The sequence below is a fragment of the Herpailurus yagouaroundi genome, unplaced genomic scaffold (genome assembly GCF_014898765.1).
Source record: "Herpailurus yagouaroundi ecotype Mexico unplaced genomic scaffold, PumYag 29, whole genome shotgun sequence".
NCBI classification, from domain to species: Eukaryota; Metazoa; Chordata; class Mammalia; order Carnivora; family Felidae; genus Herpailurus; species Herpailurus yagouaroundi.
The window spans coordinates 118,620,474-118,643,221 of NW_024412377.1; the positions used below are offsets into that span (position 1 = coordinate 118,620,474).

General features: G+C 38.6%; 1 protein-coding gene across 1 annotated transcript in view; it reads left to right on the forward strand.

Annotated features, from left to right (window-relative positions):
- Positions 1–22,748, forward strand: part of LARS1 (leucyl-tRNA synthetase 1) — a 75,522-nt gene continuing 52,774 nt past the window's right edge. The window contains exons 1-7 of the mRNA XM_040453669.1: positions 1–175; positions 10,916–11,034; positions 13,772–13,859; positions 14,494–14,574; positions 17,872–18,009; positions 21,923–22,084; positions 22,636–22,748. Coding sequence (XP_040309603.1) covers positions 170–175; positions 10,916–11,034; positions 13,772–13,859; positions 14,494–14,574; positions 17,872–18,009; positions 21,923–22,084; positions 22,636–22,748 — 707 coding nt within the window. The 5' untranslated portion in view covers positions 1–169. The remainder of the gene's footprint in view (positions 176–10,915; positions 11,035–13,771; positions 13,860–14,493; positions 14,575–17,871; positions 18,010–21,922; positions 22,085–22,635) is intronic.

Sequence of the window (22,748 nt, forward strand, 5' to 3'; positions counted from 1 at the left end):
AGGCAGTAGTTAGCTGTGAGCGTGCGATTGCCTCATCAGGTGTAAAGTGTGTGCTTCAGTGTATTGGGAGGCCTGGCTACCCCCAGACGGAAGGGAAAGGTTTGGATCACTGCTTTGAGAGGATCGCCGAGGTCACTGTCGTGGGTTGCAGAATTGGTTGGGCGGTGCCATGGCGGTGAGTTCTGGCGGGAAGAGAGTCCGCTCTGCCCGGCCCTATAACCCGGCTGATCTGTTTCCTTTTGCCAGAAGCTGGGGTCTCCATGTGGTAGCCGTTGTCCTGAAAGGAAAAATCCTTATCTAAACACAGGGAATGCCTTGACCCCCACGTTAAAGGTGTGGATGTTGTGAGGATGCGCCTTTTCTTGCTATCTGTTGAGCCCGGAACTGGTATCTTTAACTTTACACACTACTTAATGTTACGTGTGTTAATTTCACGACGTGTCTAAAACCCATTTGGAGAGAGGGAAGTAGGTAACCTTGTTCCTCCTTTAAAAAAAGTTTTTTTTTTTTAATGTTTATATATTTTTGAGAGACAGAGACAGAGCATGAGCAAGGGAGGGGTAAAGAGAGAGAGGGAGACACGGAATCCCAAGCAGGCTCCAGCCTCTGAGCTGTCAGCACAGAGCCCAGTGTGGGGCTTGAACCCACGAGTGGTGAGATCATGACCTGAGCCCAAGTCGATGCTCAACCCACTGAGCCACCCAGGCGCCCCCTTTGTTCCTTCTTTTAACAAAAAAAATTTTTTTAAACAGACACAAATCTATCTCTACATTCATGGTGTTTACGTGTGTGTGTATGAGAGAGTTACATGCTAAAATATTTGGTAAAATATGTCTGGTGCCAGTAAGTCCTATTGACAAAAATAGAGCAGGAAGGGGAGACTCTTAAGTGTGAGGTGGGGTAGGGTTGCAGTTTTAAAACTGTGATCAAGGGGCGCCTGGGTGGCTCAGTCGGATAAGCATCCGACTTCGGCTCAGGTCATGATCTCACGGTTTGTGGGTTCAAGCCCCGCGTTGGGCTCTGTGCTGACAGCTTGGAGCCTGGAGCCTGCTTCAGATTCTGCATCTCCCTCTCTCTCTGTTCCTCCCCTGCTCTCACTCTGTCTCTGTCTCTCTCTCAAAAATAAAGATTAAAAAAACGTTTGTTTAAAAAAAAAAAAAACTGTGATCAACAGAGGCTTTTCTAAGAAGGTGGCATTGTGGCAAAAAGGAGGTAAGGGAGCAAGCCATGCAGCTATATGGAGGAGACGATATCTAGGCAGAAGCCACACTGAGTGAAAAGCAAAGAGGATTGTATATCCAAAGGACAGTGATACTGGAAATGATGATAGTGTATGTGATGGATATTGATGGGTGGATGGATGTAGGTCATGTAAGGCTGCTGGGTTCAAGAAAGAATGGGAAGAGATGGACTGGAGATCATGAGTATGGAGAACTCTTGAGGAATTTTATAAAGGAGAGCAGAGAATTGGGGTAACAGATGAAAGTCAAAAGAGGACTTTCTTTTCTTTTTTTTAGGTAGAAGAAATTACCAATACTTGTATGCTCATGGGAATTACCCTGTAGAAAGGAAACACTGATGTGGAAAAGGGATGATTGCTGAAGTGCTGTTCCTGAATAGAACAGAAGGGATGAGATCCAGTGCATCAGTGGAAGGGTTAATAGTAACAGGAAGGAAGACAGACTATATAGGTACACAGGCATGTGGGTAGGTAGATGTGAAGAGGGAGGCTGTGAAAATTTTCTGTTCACTTCTGGTTTCTAATTCAATTAAGAACCAAGATTAACAGCTAGAAATGAGGATGGAAGAGGAATTGTTGGAGGATTGAGGAGAGAGGAGAAAGCATAAAACAATTGTCCAGGACATTGCCATCAATAGAACTTTTTATATTTGCACTAATTTGGGAGCCACTAGCCACATGTGGCAACTGAGCCCTTGAAATGTGGCCAGTGCAATTGAAGGACTGAATTTTAATATAACTTTAAAATTAACAAGTCATGTGTGGCTAGTGGCTACTGTATTGCACAGTATACACATTAAAGTTTGAGAAGCACTAGTCTAGGAGAAGGAGTAACGAAGTGGATTTCAGAAATTAGTAGTGTGGCTGGGCATCACTTGATATTAGTGGACATGAATTTAAATGGAGGCCAGTCAGCATGGTTGAGTGCTTATCTCTTGCCACTTTCAGCTGCCTAGGTGAAGGAACAGAGCAGTTGGATGGGACGGATGGATGGAGTTTTGCCAGGCAAGAATGGTAAAGGGAAAATCGAAGAATTATACAGATGGATTTAAGGGACAGAAATGAGGACATGGGGTGGTAGGCGCCTAAAGATTAGTGAAAAAAGGTCATGATCAGTAGGACCCAATGGGGTTGAGGAATTATTAGAGTTGGAATTCTAGCAGAGTTAGGATCAATAATATCAATAACTGACATTTCTTATGTGTCATGCTTTTTGTTTAGCATTTTATTTGAATTGTCTTATTGAGTGTTCACACTACTCTATTGAGTTCGGCACTGTTATTTGCAGTTTACAGATGAAGAACCCCATGCTTAGAGAGCTTACCTAACAGGTCTGATTTCTTATAACTAGGACAGGATGAAAGTGATCAAAACTCAAAGGGATTGATTCATTTTTCAGTCACTATGTCACCCTGCTTCCCAGGAAAACACATGCCTTCCAATTCCTGGTCCAGAGCTTTTTCTTCTGTTCCGAGTTGCTCATTGCCTCCCACCAACCCCTCTCCCCCATGATGATATCCTTAGCTGATGTGGAATTTGCAGGTCTTTCTTTCTTGTTTCTTCTTTTTGGTGTTAATGGGAATGAGCTTTTTCAGTTTGGAAGACTTTAGTACATTTTTATTCTTTTTATGTTTTGTATAAGGAAACTGGCAATATTTCTGGTAGATCTGATTGTTTTACTTTATTCACTTCTTGGCCTCTGCAAATATTCATGTTTCACACTGTCATGGTACTGGGCTGACCTTTTTTTTTTTTTTTTTTTAACGTTTATTTATTTTTGAGACAGAGGGAGACAGAGCATGAATGGGGGAGGGTCAGAGAGAGGGAGACACAGAATCTGAAACAGGCTCCAGGCTCTGAGCTGTCAGCACAGAGCCCAACGCGGGGCTCGAACTCACGGAGTGTGAGATCGTGACCTGAGCCGAAGTCGGCCGCTTAACCGACTGAGCCACCCAGGCGCCCCTATACTGGGCTGACCTTAAAGTTAGTTTCATTGGAAGAATCCAGTAAGATCTCCCTTTAGAAAGAACAAGTAACAATAAAAATAATAAAATGTACCGATTTTATTTTGTGTTTTAAATGTACCGATTATTCTGTGCCATGCATTAGTGTTTCACAAAAGTTTTCATCTGAACAACCCTATAAAAGTGGGTGCTTTATCCCCATTTTATTGATGGGGAAAATAAGGCATCAGGTCTACTCAGAGGAAGAATCAGAATTCATTTGGTCCCATATCGGAGTTCATTCTGTTAATCATTGTGATACCCCCAATTGCAAGCTAATTAGGATATTTATTTTTTTTAATAACTTGTTTTATTTTTTATATTTTTTAAAATTTACATCCAAATTAGTTAGCATATAGTGCAACAATGATTTCAGGAGTAGATTCCTTGGTGCCCCTTACCTATTTAGCCCATCCCCCCTCCCACAACCCCTCCCGTAACCCTCAGTTTGTTCTCCATATTTATGAGTCTCTTCTGTTTTGTCCCCCTCCCTGTTTTTATATTATTTTTGTTTCCCTTCCCTTACGTTCATCTGTTTTGTCTCTTAAAGTCCTCATATGAGTGAAGTCATACGATTTTTGTCTTTCTCTGACTAATTTCACTTAGCATAATAGCCTCTAGTTCCATCCACGTAGTTGCAAATGGCAAGATGTCATTCTTTTTGATTGCCCAATAATACTCCATTGTATAGATATACCACATCTTCTTTGTCCATTCATCCATTGATGGACATTTGGACTCTTTCCTTACTTTGGCTATTGTCGATAGTGCTGCTATAAACACGGGGGTGCATGTCTTCTTTGAAACAGCACATCTGTATCCTGTGGATAAATACCTAGTAGTGCAATTGCTGGGTCGTAGGGTAGTTCTATTTTTAGTTTTTTGAGGAACCTCCATACTGTTTTCCAGAGTGGCTGCACCAGTTTGCATTCCCACCAGCCGTGCAGAAGGGTTCCTCTTTCTCCACATCCTCGCCAACATCTGTTGTTGCCTGAGTTGTTAATGTTAGCCATTCTGACAGGTGTGAGGTGGTATCTCATTGTGGTTTTTATTTGTATTTCCCTGATGATGAGTGATGTGGAGCATTGTTTCATGTGTCAGTTGGCCATCTGGATGTCTTCTTTGGAGAAGTGTCTATTCATGTCTTTTGCCAAATTAGGAAATTTCTTTTGCAAACATCTTCTGTAAAGAAAGTTTTCTGTTTCCAGAGGAAATCTTATCAATAATAAAGTGTGTAAGACAATGAACATGTGATAGCATGGATAGGATATTAGTTTTTATTTTATAATTGAATTTATAAATAATAAACTAAAATTTTCTTCATATCAGAGTAGTATTTATTTTAAAACATTTGTTTAATGTTTATTTTTGAGAGAGAGAGAGAGAGAGAGAGAGAGAGACAGAGACAGAGACAGAATGCAAGCTGGGGAGGGGCAGAGAGAGAGGGAGACATAGATCTGAAGCAGGCTCCAGGCTCTTAGCTGTCAGCACAGAGCCCGATGTGGGGCTCAAACTCACAGACCATGAGATCATTTCCCAAGCTGAAGTTGGATGCTTAACCGACTGAGCCACCCAGCATAGTATTTATTTTTTAGAGCTTTTGACATTTCTGTTTTTATTTTTGTGTATTTAAAATTTTTATTTGTGTATTTTTGAGAGAGAGGGAGAGAGTGAGAATGAGAGAGAGAGAGAGATCTCGAGTGGGAGAGAGAGGTAGAGAGGGACGGAGACAGAGAATCCCAACCAGTGGCTTGAGGTCAAGCCATTAGATTATGACCTGAGCTGAAACCAAGAGTTGGACACTTAACTGATGAAGCCACCCAAGCGCCCCAAGCTTTTGACAGTTTTAATCTCTTCTAGTTACATATCAGACTTTTAGAGGGGATCTGGGGATGTGATATAATGAACATAGTAGCCAATCTAAAAAAATTATTGTTTTTAAACTTTCATTTGGAAAATTTAAATAGTGAGCAAAATAGAGATAATAGTATTATGTACTTCCGTGTACCCATCACCCAACTTCAATAATTGGCAGTTCAGGGCTATTTTGTTTCATATATCCCTTCCTGGGAGCCTGCCCCTCCACCCCTCAGGATTCATTTTAAGCAGATTCCAGGCACTGTACATACATATTTGACATAGTTTAGTATAAGTTTTTACATCGATACCTATTTTAATATTTTTTAATGTAATGATAACTTCTCTTAAAACATAATCCCAATGCGATTTTCATACCTAATAAAATCACATGATGTCTAGATGTCTCTTTGTGGTATTGGTTAACATTATCATGCATTTACCATGGGTCCAGCCCAAGATTAAGTCCTTTGTCTGTATTAACTCTTTCTTTTTAGTGTTTGTTTATTTTTGAGAGAGAGACAGCATAAGTGGGGGAGGGGCAGAGAGAGAGGGAAACACAGAATCTGAAGCAGGTTCCAGACTCTGAGCTGTCAGCACACAGCCCAATGTGGGGCTCGAACTCACAAAGTGTGAGATCATGACCTGAGCCAAAGTCATACACTTAACCGAGATACCTAGGAGCCCCTTAACTCTTTTAATTTTCATACCAATACTATAATGTTAGTATAATTTTTATTCTCATTTAAAGATAAAGAAGTAGAAGCTTAGAAAGCTTAAGGAATTTGTCTAAGGTTCTACAGCTAGTAAGTGGTGGCAGCTAGGACATGGCTAGAGTACTAGGAGGAAGCAGAAATAGAAGTCAGAAGATGAACATTTTTGTCCACCTTGACTTTTTGCTGACACAATGATCTCCGAATTTCAGATTTATCATTTATCATCTTTGAAATGGTAATCACTGGTCTGCCTCCTTCTTAGGGTTATTGTTAAGATGCAAAAAGTTAATGTTCATAAAAGTTTCAAGAACTGCAGAATATTATGAATATATGGAAGAGCTTGTTATCTTTTTTAGTGGTTCTTTACTGGGGATGGTCTTGTCCTCCTGAAAACATTTGGTCTGGAGACTGGTTGTCACAACTAGGGGATTCTCCTGGCATCTAGTGGGCAGAAGCCGGGGATGCTTCTAAGCATCTTACAATGCACAAGACAAAATGCAAAAAATTATTTAGCCTAAACTGTCAAAAATGCCAAAGTTTTGAATCTCTGACTTGTCAAATAACCTTTTAACTAATTATTATAACCAATTGTCTAGTTAAATAACCAGTGAAGAAATTAAGGCTCAGATTGATCAAGTCACTTCTCAAGGTCAAACAACAGTTGGTGGTGGGGCCAATATCAAGGTTTCATTACAATTGACCTTGGATGTTTTGATGGACAAGTTTTTCTGAGAAACAGAAACCTCTAAGAAGAGACTTTGTGCATTTAATGTGTTCAATAACAGTGAAAAAAAACATAGTTCTTAGTAATTTGTGAAGACTGTTTCTTTCATGTCCTTTACAGTGGGTGACCTAAGTGGTGCCTGGATGGCTCAGTCAGTTAAGCCTGTGAGTTCGGCTCAGGTCATGATCTCGCAATTTGTGAGTTCGAGCCCCATGTCTGGCTCTGTGCTGACCGTTCAGAGACTGGAGCCTGCTTCAGATTCTGTGTATCCCTCTCTCTCTGCCCCTCCCTTGCTTGTGCATGCTTGCGTGCATGCTCTCTCTGAAAAATAAATAAACACTAAAAAAATATATATATAAAAAAGGAAGGAGGGAGGGACTTGGCAGAAATGAGACAAGAAGGGCCTTAAGTGCCAGGTTTAACAGTATAGACTCTATTCTGACCGCTATAGAGATCCTCTGAAAAGGAATTGACTTGATTATATTTGTGTTTTGATATCATTTCCACTCAGCAATCCTGTAAGGATTTATAGAAACAAAATATTTCCTTGTCACTTTTATTTTCCTTTAATTACTGGAGGAACTTGTTATGTCCATGATTTTTCTTTTTCTTTTTTCTTTCTGTCTCTTTTTTTCAAAGAGTTTATTTATTTATTTAAACTTTTTTTTTAATGCTAATTTTTGAGAGAGAGAGAGTCACAGTTTGAGCAGGAGAGGGGCAGCGAGAGAGGGAGACACAAAAACTGAAACAGGCTCCAGGCTCTGAGCTGTCAGCACAGAGCCCAGTGTGGTGCAGGGCTTGAACCCATGAACTGCAAGATCATGACTTGAGCTGAAGTCTGATGCTTAACTGACTGAGCTACCCAGGTGCCCCTTTAAGATTTTATTTCTTAAAAAAATTTTTTTAATGTTTATTCATTTTTGAGAGACAAAGAGAGACAGAGCATGAGCGGGGGAGGGGCAGAGAGAGAGGGAGACACAGAATCCGAAGCAGGCTCCAGGCTCTGAGCTGTCAGCACAGAGCCCGACACAGGGCTTGAACTCATGGACCATGAGATCATGACCTGAGCCAAAGTCGGACACTCAACCGACTGAGGCACCCAGGTGCCCCTTTAAGATTTTAGGTAATCTCTACATCCAGCACAGGGCTAGAACTCACAACCCCAAGGTCAAGAGTTGTGTGCTCCACTGCCTGAGTCAGCCAGGTGTCCCCAGGACTTTTCAAAGTAGGGAATTCTTTCTCATTTCTTCTCTGCCTCTCTGGCAAGGTTCTTCCTTTAATCCATCATTTACCTCCTCCTTGTAAGCTGATATTTCATCTTTCTGTTGCTTGTCTTTGTCTCCTGTTTTTTAACTACGTTAAAACTACGATGGGGCGCCTGGGTGGCGCAGTCGGTTAAGCGTCCGACTTCAGCCAGGTCACGATCTTGCGGTCCGTGAGTTCAAGCCCCACGCCAGGCTCTGGGCTGATGGCTCAGAGCCTGGAGCCTGTTTCCGATTCTGTGTCTCCCTCTCTCTCTGCCCCTCCCCCGTTCATGCTCTGTCTCTCTCTGTCCCAAAAATAAATAAACGTTGAAAAAAAAATTTAAAAAAAAACAACAAAAAAAACTACGTTTAACTACGTTAAAAAATAAGAAACCATTCTTTGGTTTAAAATATAGAAAACTGAAAATAGTACAACAGAGCTGATACCTTTTAGTAGATTTGTATTAAATCTTAATTTTAATAGTGTTGGTTATTTTATTACTTAATACACAAAGTATATTTAAGATAGTTATTGGAGAAATAATGTTAAGTTTGGGGTTTTTTTATTGCACATAATTCCTCTTTGCAAGTGTTCAAATTTGTGTAACCATTTAAAAGTCCAGTATATTTGTGATACAAATAGAAAGCTTATTGATTGATAGATTCATTGATTGAGAGAGAGCGAGTGTCAGCTGGGGATGGTCAGAGAGAGAGGGAGAGAGAATCCCAGGCAGGCTCCACACTCAGCACAGAGCCTGATATGGGGTTTGATCCCATGAACCATGAGATCGTCACCTAAGTTGAAATCAGGAGTCAGGTGCTAAACCAACTGACCACCCAGGTGCCCCAAAAGTAGTTTTTGTAAGCTCTACATACAATGTTGGGCTTCAACTCACAACACAGAGGTCGAGAGTCACATGCTCTACTGACTGAGGCCACCAGGCGGTCCACTTTTTTAAAAAGTAGTATAAAATATATGTGTGTGTGTGTGTGTGTGTGTGTGTGTGTGTGTGTGTGTGTGTATGTATTAATTTTTTTAATGTCTATTTTTGAGAGAGAGAGTGAGTGAGGGGGAGACAGAGAATCCGAAGCAGACTCCAGGCTCTGAGCTATCAGCACAGAGCCCAGTGTGGAGCTCAAACCCACAAGCTGTGAGATCATGACCTGAGCCAAAGTCGGATGCTTAACCAACTGAGCCACCGAGGCGCCCCTTTTTTAAAAATTAAAAACAATTTTTTTTTATTTGTAAATTTAAAAAAATGTTTATTTTTGAGAGAACGCCGGTGGGAGAGGGGCAGAGAGAGGTGAGCAGAGGATCTGAAGCAGTGTCTGCACCACAGCAATGAGCCTGATGCAGGGCTCGAATTCATGAACTGGGAGATCATGACCTGAGCTGAAGTTAGATGCTCATTCGACTGAGCCACTCAGGTGCCCCAATGTTCTTTAAATGTTTGTTTATTTTGGAGAGAGAGAGAATACTTTTTTAAAATTTAAAATTAAAAAAATTTTTTTTAATGTTTGATTATTCTTGAGAGAGAGGGACAGAGTGTGAGCAGGGGAAGGGAGGGAGACACAGAATCTGAAGCAGGCTCGAGGCTCTGAGCTGTCAGCACAGAGCCCAGCGCGGGTCTCGAACTCACAAACTGAGATCTTGACCTGATCTCACGTATATACATATGTGTGTATATACATTGTGTATCTATTTAAAGTTTATCTGAGAAAGAGAAGAGAGAGAGCATGTGGGGAGGGGACAGGGAGAGAGGGAAAGGGAGAGAATCCCAAGCAGGCTCCACACTGTCAGCACAGAGTCCGACATGAGGCTTGAACTCATGAGCTGTGAGATCATGACCTGAGCTGAAGTTGGATGCTCAGCTGGAAGAGCCACCCATGCACCCCTAAATACATATTTTTAAGTGAATTATATGCCCAGTGTGGGCTTGAACTCACGTACCCAAGATCAAGAGTTGTGTGCTCTCTGGACTGAGCCAGCCAGTCGCCCCAGTGGAAAGCATTTTTTACATTGTTGGGTAAAAGGACAGAGAGAGGCACTCTTAAAGGAGACTGAGTTGCAGTCTTTAGGTAACTTGGCAAGGTCGTCTTGTGTAGTAGGTTGTAAAAGTATGAGTAGAACCCAGAGGCACCTGGCTGGCTCACTTGGTAGAACATGTGACTCTTGATCTTGGGGTTGTAAGTTTGAGCCTCATGTTGGGTGTAGAGATTACTTAAAAAAAAAAAATCTTAAAAAAAAGGTATGAATAGAACCCAGGTATTTTCTCATTTGAAAATGCTGCACAATCTGGGAATGTTTTCACGTAAGAAGGGGGTAAAATCCAATTTCAGTTCAGATAACTATACCAGAAAATACATTTTAGAGACTAATACTAAATTTCAAAACAGAATTAGATTTGTGTATGGTCCATTAGTATCCAACTTTCATACTTGTCTGCTCTGTGTTTCATTCCACGCCAGCTTTGGCTTACCTGCTTTTAGCATCTGTTTTTCACACAGTCACAAACTGAGAAGGAAGCTCTAGTGCTTCCTTTTCAGAGGTAGAATGATCATACATGTTTTTTTGCTTTCGCTTTCATCCACAGGCAGCTTATGGAAGGATGGCAATGTTGCTGGTACATCTGATATATTAGATACATGCTTGCCATTCTGTTTCATTTAAATTTCATGTTAATAGTCTGTTAACCATTTTGGAGAGGAGTTCTTCATCAGTTGCCTTGAAAAAAAACATGTAGATTACTAACCCTTCCTCAGCCTCTTCCCATTGGGTCTCAGCATCCTTTGATTGAGCATTATTGCAGCTTGGCCATCTTGTACTTTTCTAAGTATTTGTGCATCTTAACTAAATAGGAACAGTATCTGTTTTAGTGTCTCATTTAATAGAAGTATTTCAAAGCCCTTTATATATTTTAGTAATTCATTAACTATCCCTTTGGTGTTTAAAGTAGACAGATTGTGATAGCGCAAATTTTTAATCTTGTTTGTTTAAAGTTCATGATAACCATGGAAAAATTGCCTATCAGTAAACAGCTTGTTCTATGTGAACGTATTTTTTTTTCTTTTTTTAAAGCAGGACTGTCCAAGTATAGAGTGGGTTGTTGTATCTCTTTTGTGTCCAATAGGAAAGAAAAGGAACAGCAAAAGTGGACTTTTTGAAGAAGATTGAGAAAGAAATCCAACAGAAATGGGATACTGAGAAAGTGTTTGAGGTTAATGCATCTAATGTGGAGAACCAGACTAGGTGAGTAGTACTTTATGAAGTTCTACACCTTGTGTTCCCAAAACTGTTGGCTACAGAAACTGCTTTGTGGAAAGGATAAGGCAGATTGTACTTATAATGTCTGAAACAGGCTGAAGAAGGTAACTTTTATTTTCTCGATTTCAGAGTAGGATTTTCTTTCCAATAGAATTTTTTTTTTTTTTTTTTTTTTTAAGTGAGCTCTGTGCCTAGTGTGGGACTTGAATTCACGACCCTGGGATCAAGAGTTGCATGCTCTCTGAGTGAGCTAGATGCTCCTCCTATAGAATTCTTAAAGGACTTTTTCTACATAGCTTTTTTTTAACTAATATTTTTCATATTTAGACAAAAGAGAATGTTTTGAAGTTTTGTCTTTCCTAACTGATAAAATGAGATTATTCTAGTAGAGATTCATATTATGGTGCTAATTATCTCCAAAGACACCAAGTATTAAATTTTGAAGGGTTTCAGGGGCACCTTGGTGGCTTAGTCAGTTAAGCTTCTGACTTTGGCTCAGGTCATGATCTTGTGGTTCATGAGTTGGAGCCCCACATCGGTCTTTCTGCTGTCAGGGTGGAGCCCTGTTCAGATCCTCTGTCTCCCTCTCTTTGCCCTTCCCTTGCTTGCTAGCTTGGGTGTGTTCTCTCTCTCTCAAAAATAAATAAATGCTAAAAAACAAAACAAAACAAAAAAAACAACAACAACCCAACTCTTTAAAAATGTTTTTTCAAGGGTTTCTGTATTTTAAGATCTTATTTCATAAATACTGTATTGCCTTGGTTTTAAGCATCAATTGTAAGACAAGCCACAGGTAATGATATGGTACTTTGGAAAAACAAAAACAAAATAACTGCCCCCAAACAGTAGTGTAATAAATGTATGCATCAATTATAGGAGCATCTCAATTTCAGATTGTTGAAATGTAGAAAAATGTTCTTGTTACAATGACGAAATACATTGACAATAATTAAAATAGTAGCTAATCTTAAAAACTTATTGGTTGTTATGCAAAGGCTTAGGAAATATTCCATTTTTAGTATGCCTATTATCATTTAATCTTTTTAATAACCCTTTAAGGTTAGCAGTATTTTTATCCTTATTTTATTTTATTTCTTTATTAATATATTTTTTAAGCATTTATTTATTTTTGAGAGACAGAGTCAGAGCACAAGCAGCGGAAGGGCAGAGAGAGGGAGACACAGAATCTGAAGCAGGCTCCAGGCTCTGAGCTGTCAGCACAGAGCCCAACATGGGGCTCAAACCCACAAACCGTGAAATCTTGACCTGAGCCAAAGTCAGATGCTCAACTGACTGGGCCACCCAGGTGCCCCTATTCCCATTTTATAGATGAGGATACTGAGGTACAGGGAGGCTAAGTAACCAGTTCAAGGTTGCATAGCTAGGAATTGACAGGGCCTGGACTACTTTTTAGGACATTCTGATTTCAAAAGGTACTTTCCTTGCTACTAAGCAACATGCTAGTGGAATTTTTTTATGTTTATTTTTGTGAAAGAGAGAGAAAGCATGCATGTGCAGGGGGGTACAGAGAGAGAAGAGGACAGAGGATCTAAAGCAGGCTCTGTGTTGACAGCAGAGAACCCGATGCTGAGGTCAAAGGCACAAACTGCAAGATCACAACCTGATCTGAAGTCAGACACTTAACTGACTGAGCCACTCAGGCAACTCTGAATTTGGACTTTTTTTTTTTTTTTTTTTTTTAAAGAAATTAAGAGTGTTGCTGTAATATAAAGTCTTTGATGTTATACTTTATAGCTTTTGTTGTTTCTAGAATTTTGGCCAACTTCAGGTAAAGTTATCGAGAGTGAACTGAAAACTTTGTTCCATGAAAGAAAATGAAGTGAGGGAACTTAGAAATGTAACATTGAATGAAAAAAAAGTTTTTTTCAGTAATATCTCCACCCGACATGGGGCTTGAAATCACAACCCTAGAGTCACTTGCTCTACCAACTGAGCCAGCCATGTGCCCTGGTGTATAATTTTTAATGAAGCCCATAGGTGAGTAAAAGTAAGTGATAACATTGTTTAAGGACACAGACAGAGATATAAACTATTTAGAATGAAGGGAATGACAAAAGTAGATTTCAAGATACTGGTTTTCTCTGCGGGGAGAGGGCTGAGGAGCACACAGTGTAGATTCAGTGGGCTCATCACTTGGATAGCATGCTTACAGGCATTCATTTTATTGTGCTTTGTAACTTTTATAGGTATGTTATACATTTGATTGAAGGAAAAATAATATAATAAATTAAACAGCTTTAGAGAGACACTTCTTAAATTAATTTTCCATGTGTCATGTAATACTGAAGATGTTTTATTATAGCTGATGGACTTTGAATTGCTTTATATATATCAAATGAAGGCAAATCTCATTTAATCACCAAAATATTAAATTAATCCAGTTTCCTAAGAGTATTAAAATTATCCTCAGTAAATTATCTTTACTCAGCATTTTTAAGTTAAACCTCCAGTATTTGCTGCAAGGATATTTATTTCTTTAATATCTAACCATAAACATTTTATTTTTTCTAAATCACAATTAAGTTTCAATTTCAGAGGGCTTTTAATTTCCACATTCATATGTTTACTTTTAAAGGTCTTTTAAATAATAAAATTTAAACAAGTTGTTTGTAATAAGCTTTCCCTTCACCCTACCTCCTCATTTTAAAAGGAACTTAACATTTTCTTTTCTGTACTTTGTTTTTTCATGATTGTTTTGCAGCAAGGGCAAGTACTTTGTAACCTTCCCATATCCGTATATGAATGGGCGCCTTCATTTGGGACACACATTTTCTTTATCCAAATGTGAGGTAATGTTTCCTCTGTGGTTAACATAATGGGATTGAGAGTCTTTGATAATACTATTTTGAAGAAAATGGCATATATGGGATTTCCTGTTAAGAGAACTTAGAATTCCTTAATTTTAAGCCTAAATTTTATATTTTTACCTATATTAAATATTCTTATATTTAATTTGTATATGCTGTGTGTATGTGTGCAGGGTTCTAATTATTTATGCATGGTCATAAGTAATTCCTTTTTGGTGAAAAGACAGAAAAAAAGAACAATGGGCCAGAATTTTGGAATGACTTCCTTCTTTTCTTTTTCTTTCTTTTTTTTTTTTTTTTTAAATATTTATTTATTTATTTTTGAGTGGGGCAGGGAAGGGCAGACAGAGGGAGACAGAGAATCCCAAGCAGGCTCCACATTGTTAATGCAGAGCCTGATGTAGGGCTCGTTCTCATGAACCTGATATCATGACCTGAGCTGAAATCAAGAGTCAGACTCTTAACTGACTGAGTCACCCAGACGCTCCAGGGAATGACTTCCTTCTAAAGCAAGAGAGGAAGAGGAAATCTGAGCCCATGATCTTCATGAACAGTCAACATTCTGTATTCATCTAGCATTTAAACTTATAATTTAAATTTAGTTTTCTTTTTGTAGTTTGCAGTAGGATACCAGAGACTGAAAGGAAAAATTTGTCTGTTTCCCTTTGGTTTACACTGTACTGGAATGCCTATCAAGGTAAGATTGCTTTTGGGATTGGTTCCTACTCTTTTTAGCTTAAAGCAGATGTAATGTCCAATTTAAGAGCTTGAAATAGTATTTTCAGGTATTTATTATAATGCAATGTCTTGGCATGAGCTGAATTCATTATACTGAAAACTATTTTTTTTCAATTAGAAACAGTTAAAAAATATTTTTTTAATGTTTATTTATTTTTGAGAGACAGAGAGAGCGTGAGCAGGGCAGGGTCAGAGAGAGAGACAGAGACACAGTATTCGAAGCAGGCTCCAGGCACTGAGCTGCCAGCACAGAGCCCGATGCAGAGTTCGAACCCATGAACGGTGTGATTATGACCTGAGACGAAGTTGCACGCTCAACCAACGGAGCCAGCCAGGCGCCCTGAGGAACAGTTTTATAAAAGTTTATTTATTATTTATTTTGAGAGAGATAGAGAATGAGTGGAGAAGAGGGGCAGGGAGAGAGAGGGAGAGAATCCCAAGCAGTCTCCATGCTGTCAGTGCAGAGCTCAATGCAGGGCTCAAATGCATGAACTGTGAGATCATGACCTTGAGCCGAAGTTGGAAGCTTAACTGAGTGAGCCACCCCGTGTCCCATGAAAATTAAAATTTAAAAGGCATTTGAAGAAGTACTTAAATAAAGGGTACACGTTAAGGTCTAAGTGATTTCTTTTAACAAAAAAAAAATTTATTTTTTATTTTTTTAATTCTTATTTATTTATTTATTTATTATTTTTTAATGTTTATTTATTTTTGAGACAGAGAGAGACAGAGCATGAACAGGGGAGGGGCAGAGAGAGAGGGAGACACAGAATCTGAAACAGGCTCCAGGCTCTGAGCTGTCAGCACAGAGCCGGACGCGGGGCTCGAACTCACAGACCGTGAGATCATGACCTGAGCCGAAGTCGGACGCTCAACCGACCAAGCCACCCAGGCGTCCCCCCAAAAAATTTTTTAACATTTATTTATTGTTGAGAGACAGAGACAGAGCATGAGCAAGGGACAGGCAGAGAGTGAGGGAGACACAGAATCCAAAGCAGGCTCCAGGCTCTGAGCTGTCAGCACAGAACCTGACGCGGGGCTTGAACCCATGAACCGCGAGATTATGACCTGAGCCAAAGTCGGGCGCTCAACCAACTGAGGCACCCAGGCGCCCCAGGTCTAAGTGATTTCTCAGTAATTTTTGTATCTCTGTTGGTGACCTTACATATTGCTATTTCTGTTTTCAAGTTAGATAATAACTATTAACAAGTATTCATGACATACATAGAGTAAAAAACAGTTTTTTAAATGTATAATACTGTTTGTTTTAGTTGTATCATATTTTGATCATGTTTGCAAATGTCTTCGTTTGTCATAAATTTATATTAGAAATAATTCTCAGTAAAGAAGGGGCCAGACAATTATTGTCGAAAGGCTTCCTTAAATGTAAGAGGGTTGGGAAATTTAACTTCCCATTTCTTTCGCTTCTCCAACCTTTTATTTTGAAAAATGTCAAACCTGCAGAACAGGTAAAAGGATAGAATGAACAGCCATATACCCTTCACTCATAGTTACCGAATATTAACATTTTCTATAATTCCTTTGGTTCTCTTAATGCACATGTAATACATGCATACTTTCTTTTCTCTGTTTCTGTGAACTCACTGAAAGTAAGTTACACATATCATGCTGTGTTACCTCTAACTACTTTAGCATGTGTCTTTTGAGAACAAAGGCATTTTATACATCATCACAGTTTCATTATCCCCTCCAAGAAATTTAACATTGATGTAATATTAACATCTTCATCTAATCTCTAGTCAGATGTTTCTAGTTGTCCCAAAATGTCCTTTCCGGCCTTTTTTTACTTTGTGTGTTGTTGGTCACACGTTGCATTTGGTCATTAATTCTTTTTGGTTTCTTGTAGTTTGTCATGACGTTGATGTCGTTGAAGAGTGTATGCTAGTTATTTTGTAGAATGGTCCATAGTCTGAATTTTCTGATTTTTTCTTCATGATTACATCTGGGTTAAATATTTTGACAAGAATACTACATTGGTGAGGCGTAAACTTCCCATTGTATCACATCAAAAGGCATAGAATGGCACTTTGTCCCATTTTAATGATGTTGAGCTAGTAACTGTCAGATTTATTCATTCTGAAGGTGGGTTATTGAAAAGTAATCTACAGATGATACTTTGGGAGCCTCTGAATATCTGGTTATCCAATAACCCAGTTGTTTTAGCATCATTTGATGCTCCTTGTCTGCTTCACTTATTGAGTAAGTGTTTACAAAATGGTGACTTTCTAGTTGTGTCATTCTTTCCTTATTTGTTAACTGAAATTCTTCTGCATGGAAGAGTCCCCTTCGTTTTTAAAAGTCATAATCCTATATTTGCATTTTTCTTTTAACTTTAGCTTGGTGTCGTCTTTGTGTATATATATATACATGTGTATACATGTACATATATAATACATATACTATATATGTAAATATACATACACATACATAATATACATATATAATATATATGTATGATATGTGTTATATGTGATATTATAGTGTAATTGAGAGGAGCTGGGGTGGAAAGCCAAAGTTCATGTGTTATCTCTGCAGCTTGCTAGATTTATAACTTTTGGATAAACCCCTTCATCTCTCAAGTGTGTGTTTTCTAACTAAATACCTGTCCTATCTACCTCGGAAGGTTGTGATGATGATGGGGATATAAAATAGTAATCTTTAAATTGATAAATGCTGTGATTCATCTTGTTATTCAAAATGATAACACTATGTCTTACATTTTTCTCTTAAAAATTTTTTTTTTCATGTTTATTTTAGTTTTGAGAGAGAGACAGAGACAGAGTGTGAGCAGGGGAGGGGCAGAGAGGGAGACACAGATCTGAAGCCAACTCCAGGCTCTGAGATGTTAGCACAGAGCCCAACACAGGTCTCGAACTGGTGAACCACCAGATCAGGACCGGAGTTGAAGTCGGATGCTCAACTGACTGAGCCACCCAGGCACCTCATGTCTTATGTATTTTTGAACTTTTAATGTCTAACAAAGTATACTACATTAAGAACTTTGAGTGTTGAATAAATGCTTGCTGAATAAAAGCAGTAAAATACTAATGTATAAATTAGTGAATTTTGAGGTACATGAATTTTATCATGTGAGTTTTCTATTGTGATCCACATGTGTATAGGTGTATTGCAGAAAATTTCAGAGTCAATTTTAGTTGGCTGTAAAAATACCAAAAAATTCAAATTGTTTCTACCTCAGATTTTGAACTTCACTCTCATGTTGTATTTGCTATAGGCATGTGCTGATAAACTGAAAAGAGAAATAGAGCTTTATGGTTGCCCCCCTGATTTTCCAGATGAAGAAGAGGAAGAGGAAGAAATCAATGTTAAAACAGAAGATGTAATAATTAAGGATAAAGCCAAAGGAAAAAAGGTTTGGTGGTTAATAATATTTATTTTGGTTGAAATTTTATATTTGTCTAATTTATATTTGTCTTTTTTTTTTTTTAATGTTTATTTACTTTGAGAGAGTGTGCATGGGGGAGGGTCAGAGAGAGGCAGGCTCTATGCCGTGAGCACAGAGCCTGAGGCGGGGTTTGATCTCACAAACCATGAGATTGCAATCTGAGCCGAAATCAAAAGTCAGACGCTTAACTGACTGAGCCACCCAGGTGCCTTGACTAATTTATCTTTGTATTTTCAGGACTTAGCACATAAAACGTACTCAGTAATTTTGAAAAAGTAACAAAGCCAGAAATTATTTTTCTGACTTTTCGATGGCCTTTTTTCCCCCTTTTTGCTTTTTTCGGCAATAAATTTTAGATTTAGAGAAGAATTGCAAGGTAGAGCGGAGTTCCCTCATGATCCCCTAAGTTCCTCTAAGGTTACATCTTATATAACCATGAAAGCTAAGAAATTAACATTTGAACATATATAACCCTGAAAGCCAAGAAATTAACATTTGAACAATCCTGTTGACTGAACTACAAACCTCATTTGACTTTGAACAGTTTTTTCATTAACACCCTTATTCTGTTTGCAGGTCTAATCCAAGATTCCACATTGCATTTGCTTGTCACATCTCCTTAGTATGTCTCCTTAGTCTCTTCCATCTTTGTCTTCCTTGATTTTCACACTTCTGGAGAGTGCTGGTCAGATAATTTATAGAATGTGCCTCAATTTGAGTTTGTTTAATGCTTTCTCATGAGTCATGAGTTGATAGAGAGGTGACATGTCCTCCTCATTGCATCGTATCAGTGAGCGAATGATATTGGTATCTCATTACTGGTGATGTTAACCTTGATCATTCGGTTTAGGTGGTGTCTGTCAGGTTTTTCTACTGTAGGGACTCCATTTCCCCCCTTGATTTGTATATATTTTGAGAGATACTTTGACGCTATGGAAATAGTACTATTTATTTATTTATTTATAATGTTTATTTATTTTTGAGAGACAGATCATGAGTGGGAGATGGGCAGAGAGAGGGGAAGACACAGAATCCGAAGCAGGCTCCAGGCTCTGGGCTGTCACCACAGAGCCTGACGCAGGGTTCGAACCCATGAACTCTGAGATAGTGGCCTGAACCGAAGTTGGACGCTTAACCGACAGCCACCCAGGCGCCTCAATATCTTCTTTTTAAATATTTTCTCATTAATTTTAGCATTCATCTGTGGATCTTGCCTGCCTGCTATAGTTATTACTGTGTTCTTTTTTTTTTTTTTTTTAATGTTTGTTTATTTTTGAGAGAGGGAGAGAGAGAATTCCAAACAGACTCCACACTGTCAGTGCAGAGCCTGATTTGGGGCTTGAACTCATGAACTGTGAGATCATGATCTGAGCTGAAATCAAGAGTCAGATGCTTATTTGACTGTGCTACCTAGGCACCCTATTCCGTGTTGTTCTAATAGTGATTTTCCATTTCCCTCATTCTTTCTCCATTTATTACCTAGAATTCTTCAGAAAAGAATAGTTGTCCTCTCTTCCCCAGTTACTTATTTATTCAGTCCCTTTTTATATCGGTGTGGATTCATGCATATTTATTTTATTCTTTGGGTTATACTCCAGTACTCTCTGGTGTTTGGGGGTTGTTATTGTAATTACTCAACTTGTTCTGATTTTGGTCATTGAGAGTCTTTTATGCTGGCTCCTGTGGCTATCTGATATGCTCCCATCTTTTTTCTTTTCTTTTTGAAGCCCTTTATTATTTTCTGGTGCCAAGATACTACAGCTTTGTCTTAGATTTTCCCTGTTCCAGCCCTGGAATCAACCACATCCCCAAGGAGGCCTGTTTCCTTTAGTTGAGAAATGGTATTTAGAAAACTAAGTTCTGAATGCTAGGTATACTCATTGTAGCTCCTTTCAGTAGAAAGAGCAAGAAAATATATATATTAACCCTGGTAACCTACATATATGCACCTGTCTATAATAGTTCTTTATCTCTATATATGTGTAAAAAGTTCTTATTGGGAGGTACCTGGCTGACTTATTTGATAGAGCATGTGACTCTTGATCTTGGGGTCATGAGTTTGAGCCCCACAGTGGGGTTAGAGTTTACTTCAAAAAAAAAAAAAGTTCATACTGATAACTTTGGCTCCCTGTTAGCACCATAAGGCTCATTCTAGCATTCTCCCTTTGCCAATTTGTGACTTCTTTCTCTGACATTGAGAAATCTGGCCCTCATTATTTATAGTATATAATTTATTCAATCCTAGTCTACTGGTGGTTCAGAACTGCTTAACCCATACTCCTGAGAGGAACAGTTTTACCAACTAAAGTACAGTGTTTGTATATACTTTTTGTTCTTAGAATCTAGTCAACACATTCTTTTCCAAAGTTACTTTTTTTTGTTTTTTTTTTAGTAAGCTCCATGCTGAACATGGGGCTCTCGAAGTCAAAGTCCCTGAGATCAAGTTGCATGTTCTACTGACTGAGCCAGCCATGCACCCCTCCAAAGTTGCTTTTATTTATTTTTTAAATTGTTTTTATTAGTTATTTTAAAAACAAATTTTTTTTTTAATGTTTATTTACTTTTGAGACAGAGATACAGAGAGTGAGCAGGGTAGGGGAAGAGAGAGAGGGAGACACAGAATCTGAAACAGGCTCCAGGCTCTGAGCTGTCAGCACAGAGCCTGATGTGGGGCTTGAACCCACGAACTGTGAAATCATGACCTGAGCCGAAGTCAGACGCTTAACTGACTGAGCCACCCAGCTGCCCCTTTATTAGTTATTTTTGAGAAAGAGAGAGTGTGAGCAGGGGAGGGGCAGAAAGAGCAGGGGACAGAGAATCTGAAGTAGGCTCTGTGCTGACAACAGTGAGCCTGATGTGGGGCCTGAACCCATTAACCATGAGATCATGACTTCAGCTAACGTTGGATCCTCAACCCATTGAGCCACCCAGGTGCCCCCCACTCCCCGACAAAGTTACTTCTAAAACTCTTTTTTTTCCCACTCACTTCAAAGTGTGGTTGTATCATATATTAATAATACTATTAGATACATTTGTCACAGTCTGCATTTCATCTTTGGTTCCTCCCACATCCTGCTTGATTTTTTAAACAAATGTATATACAATAAAATTCAATCTTTTTAGTAGATAGTGGTGTTGGTTTCACAAACACATGGAGTTGTGTTTCTTTTTTTTTTTTACTTTTTTTTTAAATGTCTAATTTTGAGAGAGTGAGACAGAGTGTAGTGGGGGAGGGGCAGAGAGAGAGGGAGACACAGAATCCAAAGTAGGCTTCAGGCTCTGAGGTGTCAGCACAGAACCTGATGCAGGGCTCAAACCATGAGATCATGACCTGAGCCGAAGCTGGACTCTTAACCGACTGAGCCACCCAGGCGCCCCTGGAGTCGTGTTTCTAACCCCACAGTACCATACAGAGCAGTTCTATCACCTCCCAAATTCCTTCCCTGTCTTTATAGGTTTATAGTTCAACTCCTTTACCCACCTCCATTGCCTGACATTTGGTTGCCTTTTTGATATTGGTAAATATTAGAAGAGGACAAAACTCTTGTCAGTAGCTTATTCATAACTAAAAAAGATACATATGGCATTAAGAAGAAGGAAATCGAGCTTGGTGATGACATCTTATCTTTGATGATAATTCTTTATGGTTTCAACGATTTAGTTACCTCTGGTGTCAAGGTCTTAATATCAGACTGTTCGGTTTGACAGACAGAATAGCACATTTCAATTCGTTAGTAATCTGACATATCAACAGTATGTTTTGGAATAGAAAAATTACTGCTAAATGGGATTATTTACTTAAAATGATTGTGGTCCTAGAATTTGGTAATCATTTGTTGGTTGGTTCTTGATGGAGTTTGTTTTTACTGGTTATTTTCAGAGTAAAGCTGCTGCTAAAGCTGGATCTTCTAAATATCAGTGGAACATTATGAAATCCCTTGGTCTGTCTGATGAAGAGATAGTCAAATTTTCTGAAGCAGAACATTGGCTTGATTATTTCCCACCACTGGCTATTGAGGATCTGAAGAGAATGGGCTTGAAGGTATGTCCATCACTCCTATAGTTTAAGAAAAATGTGAAGAACACATTTGTATTTATGTGATTTCTGTGAGTTTGGACCATCTCATAATTTAGAATAATTTATTCCACCTGTATTCCAGGAATGAATTAGTTCTTTTATTGTTATGGGCCTTGATGTAAGCAGTGAAGTACTTTAATATTTGTTGTACTGAAAATGTTTTAATATGTTAGCAATTAGTAGAAGGGAATTCTGTTCAAAGACTATGAAGAAGGCAAAGGTTAGCTTGTATATTTAGGAATACACAAAGGTGTTATTTAAATGTTCCTTCTTAACTTATAATTTCTATATGTTTGTTATATGAATATGTGTGCTTAAAAACTTACAAGTTAAATACAAGTTAATATAATTATAATATATATTTAATAGGTAGAACCTGAATATTGTTCTCCTTTTAATGTTTGATATAATTTTAAGTTGGAAAATACAGAGTGGAAGAGTAAATAATTGGTGGGAGCTTTTATTCATAGAAACTATACACATTTCTCAAAAATCACGTATTTTCTTTTCTGTAGGTCGACTGGCGTCGCTCCTTCATCACCACTGATGTTAATCCTTACTATGATTCATTTGTCAGATGGCAGTACTTAACATTAAGAGAAAGAAGTAAAATAAAATTTGGGAAGCG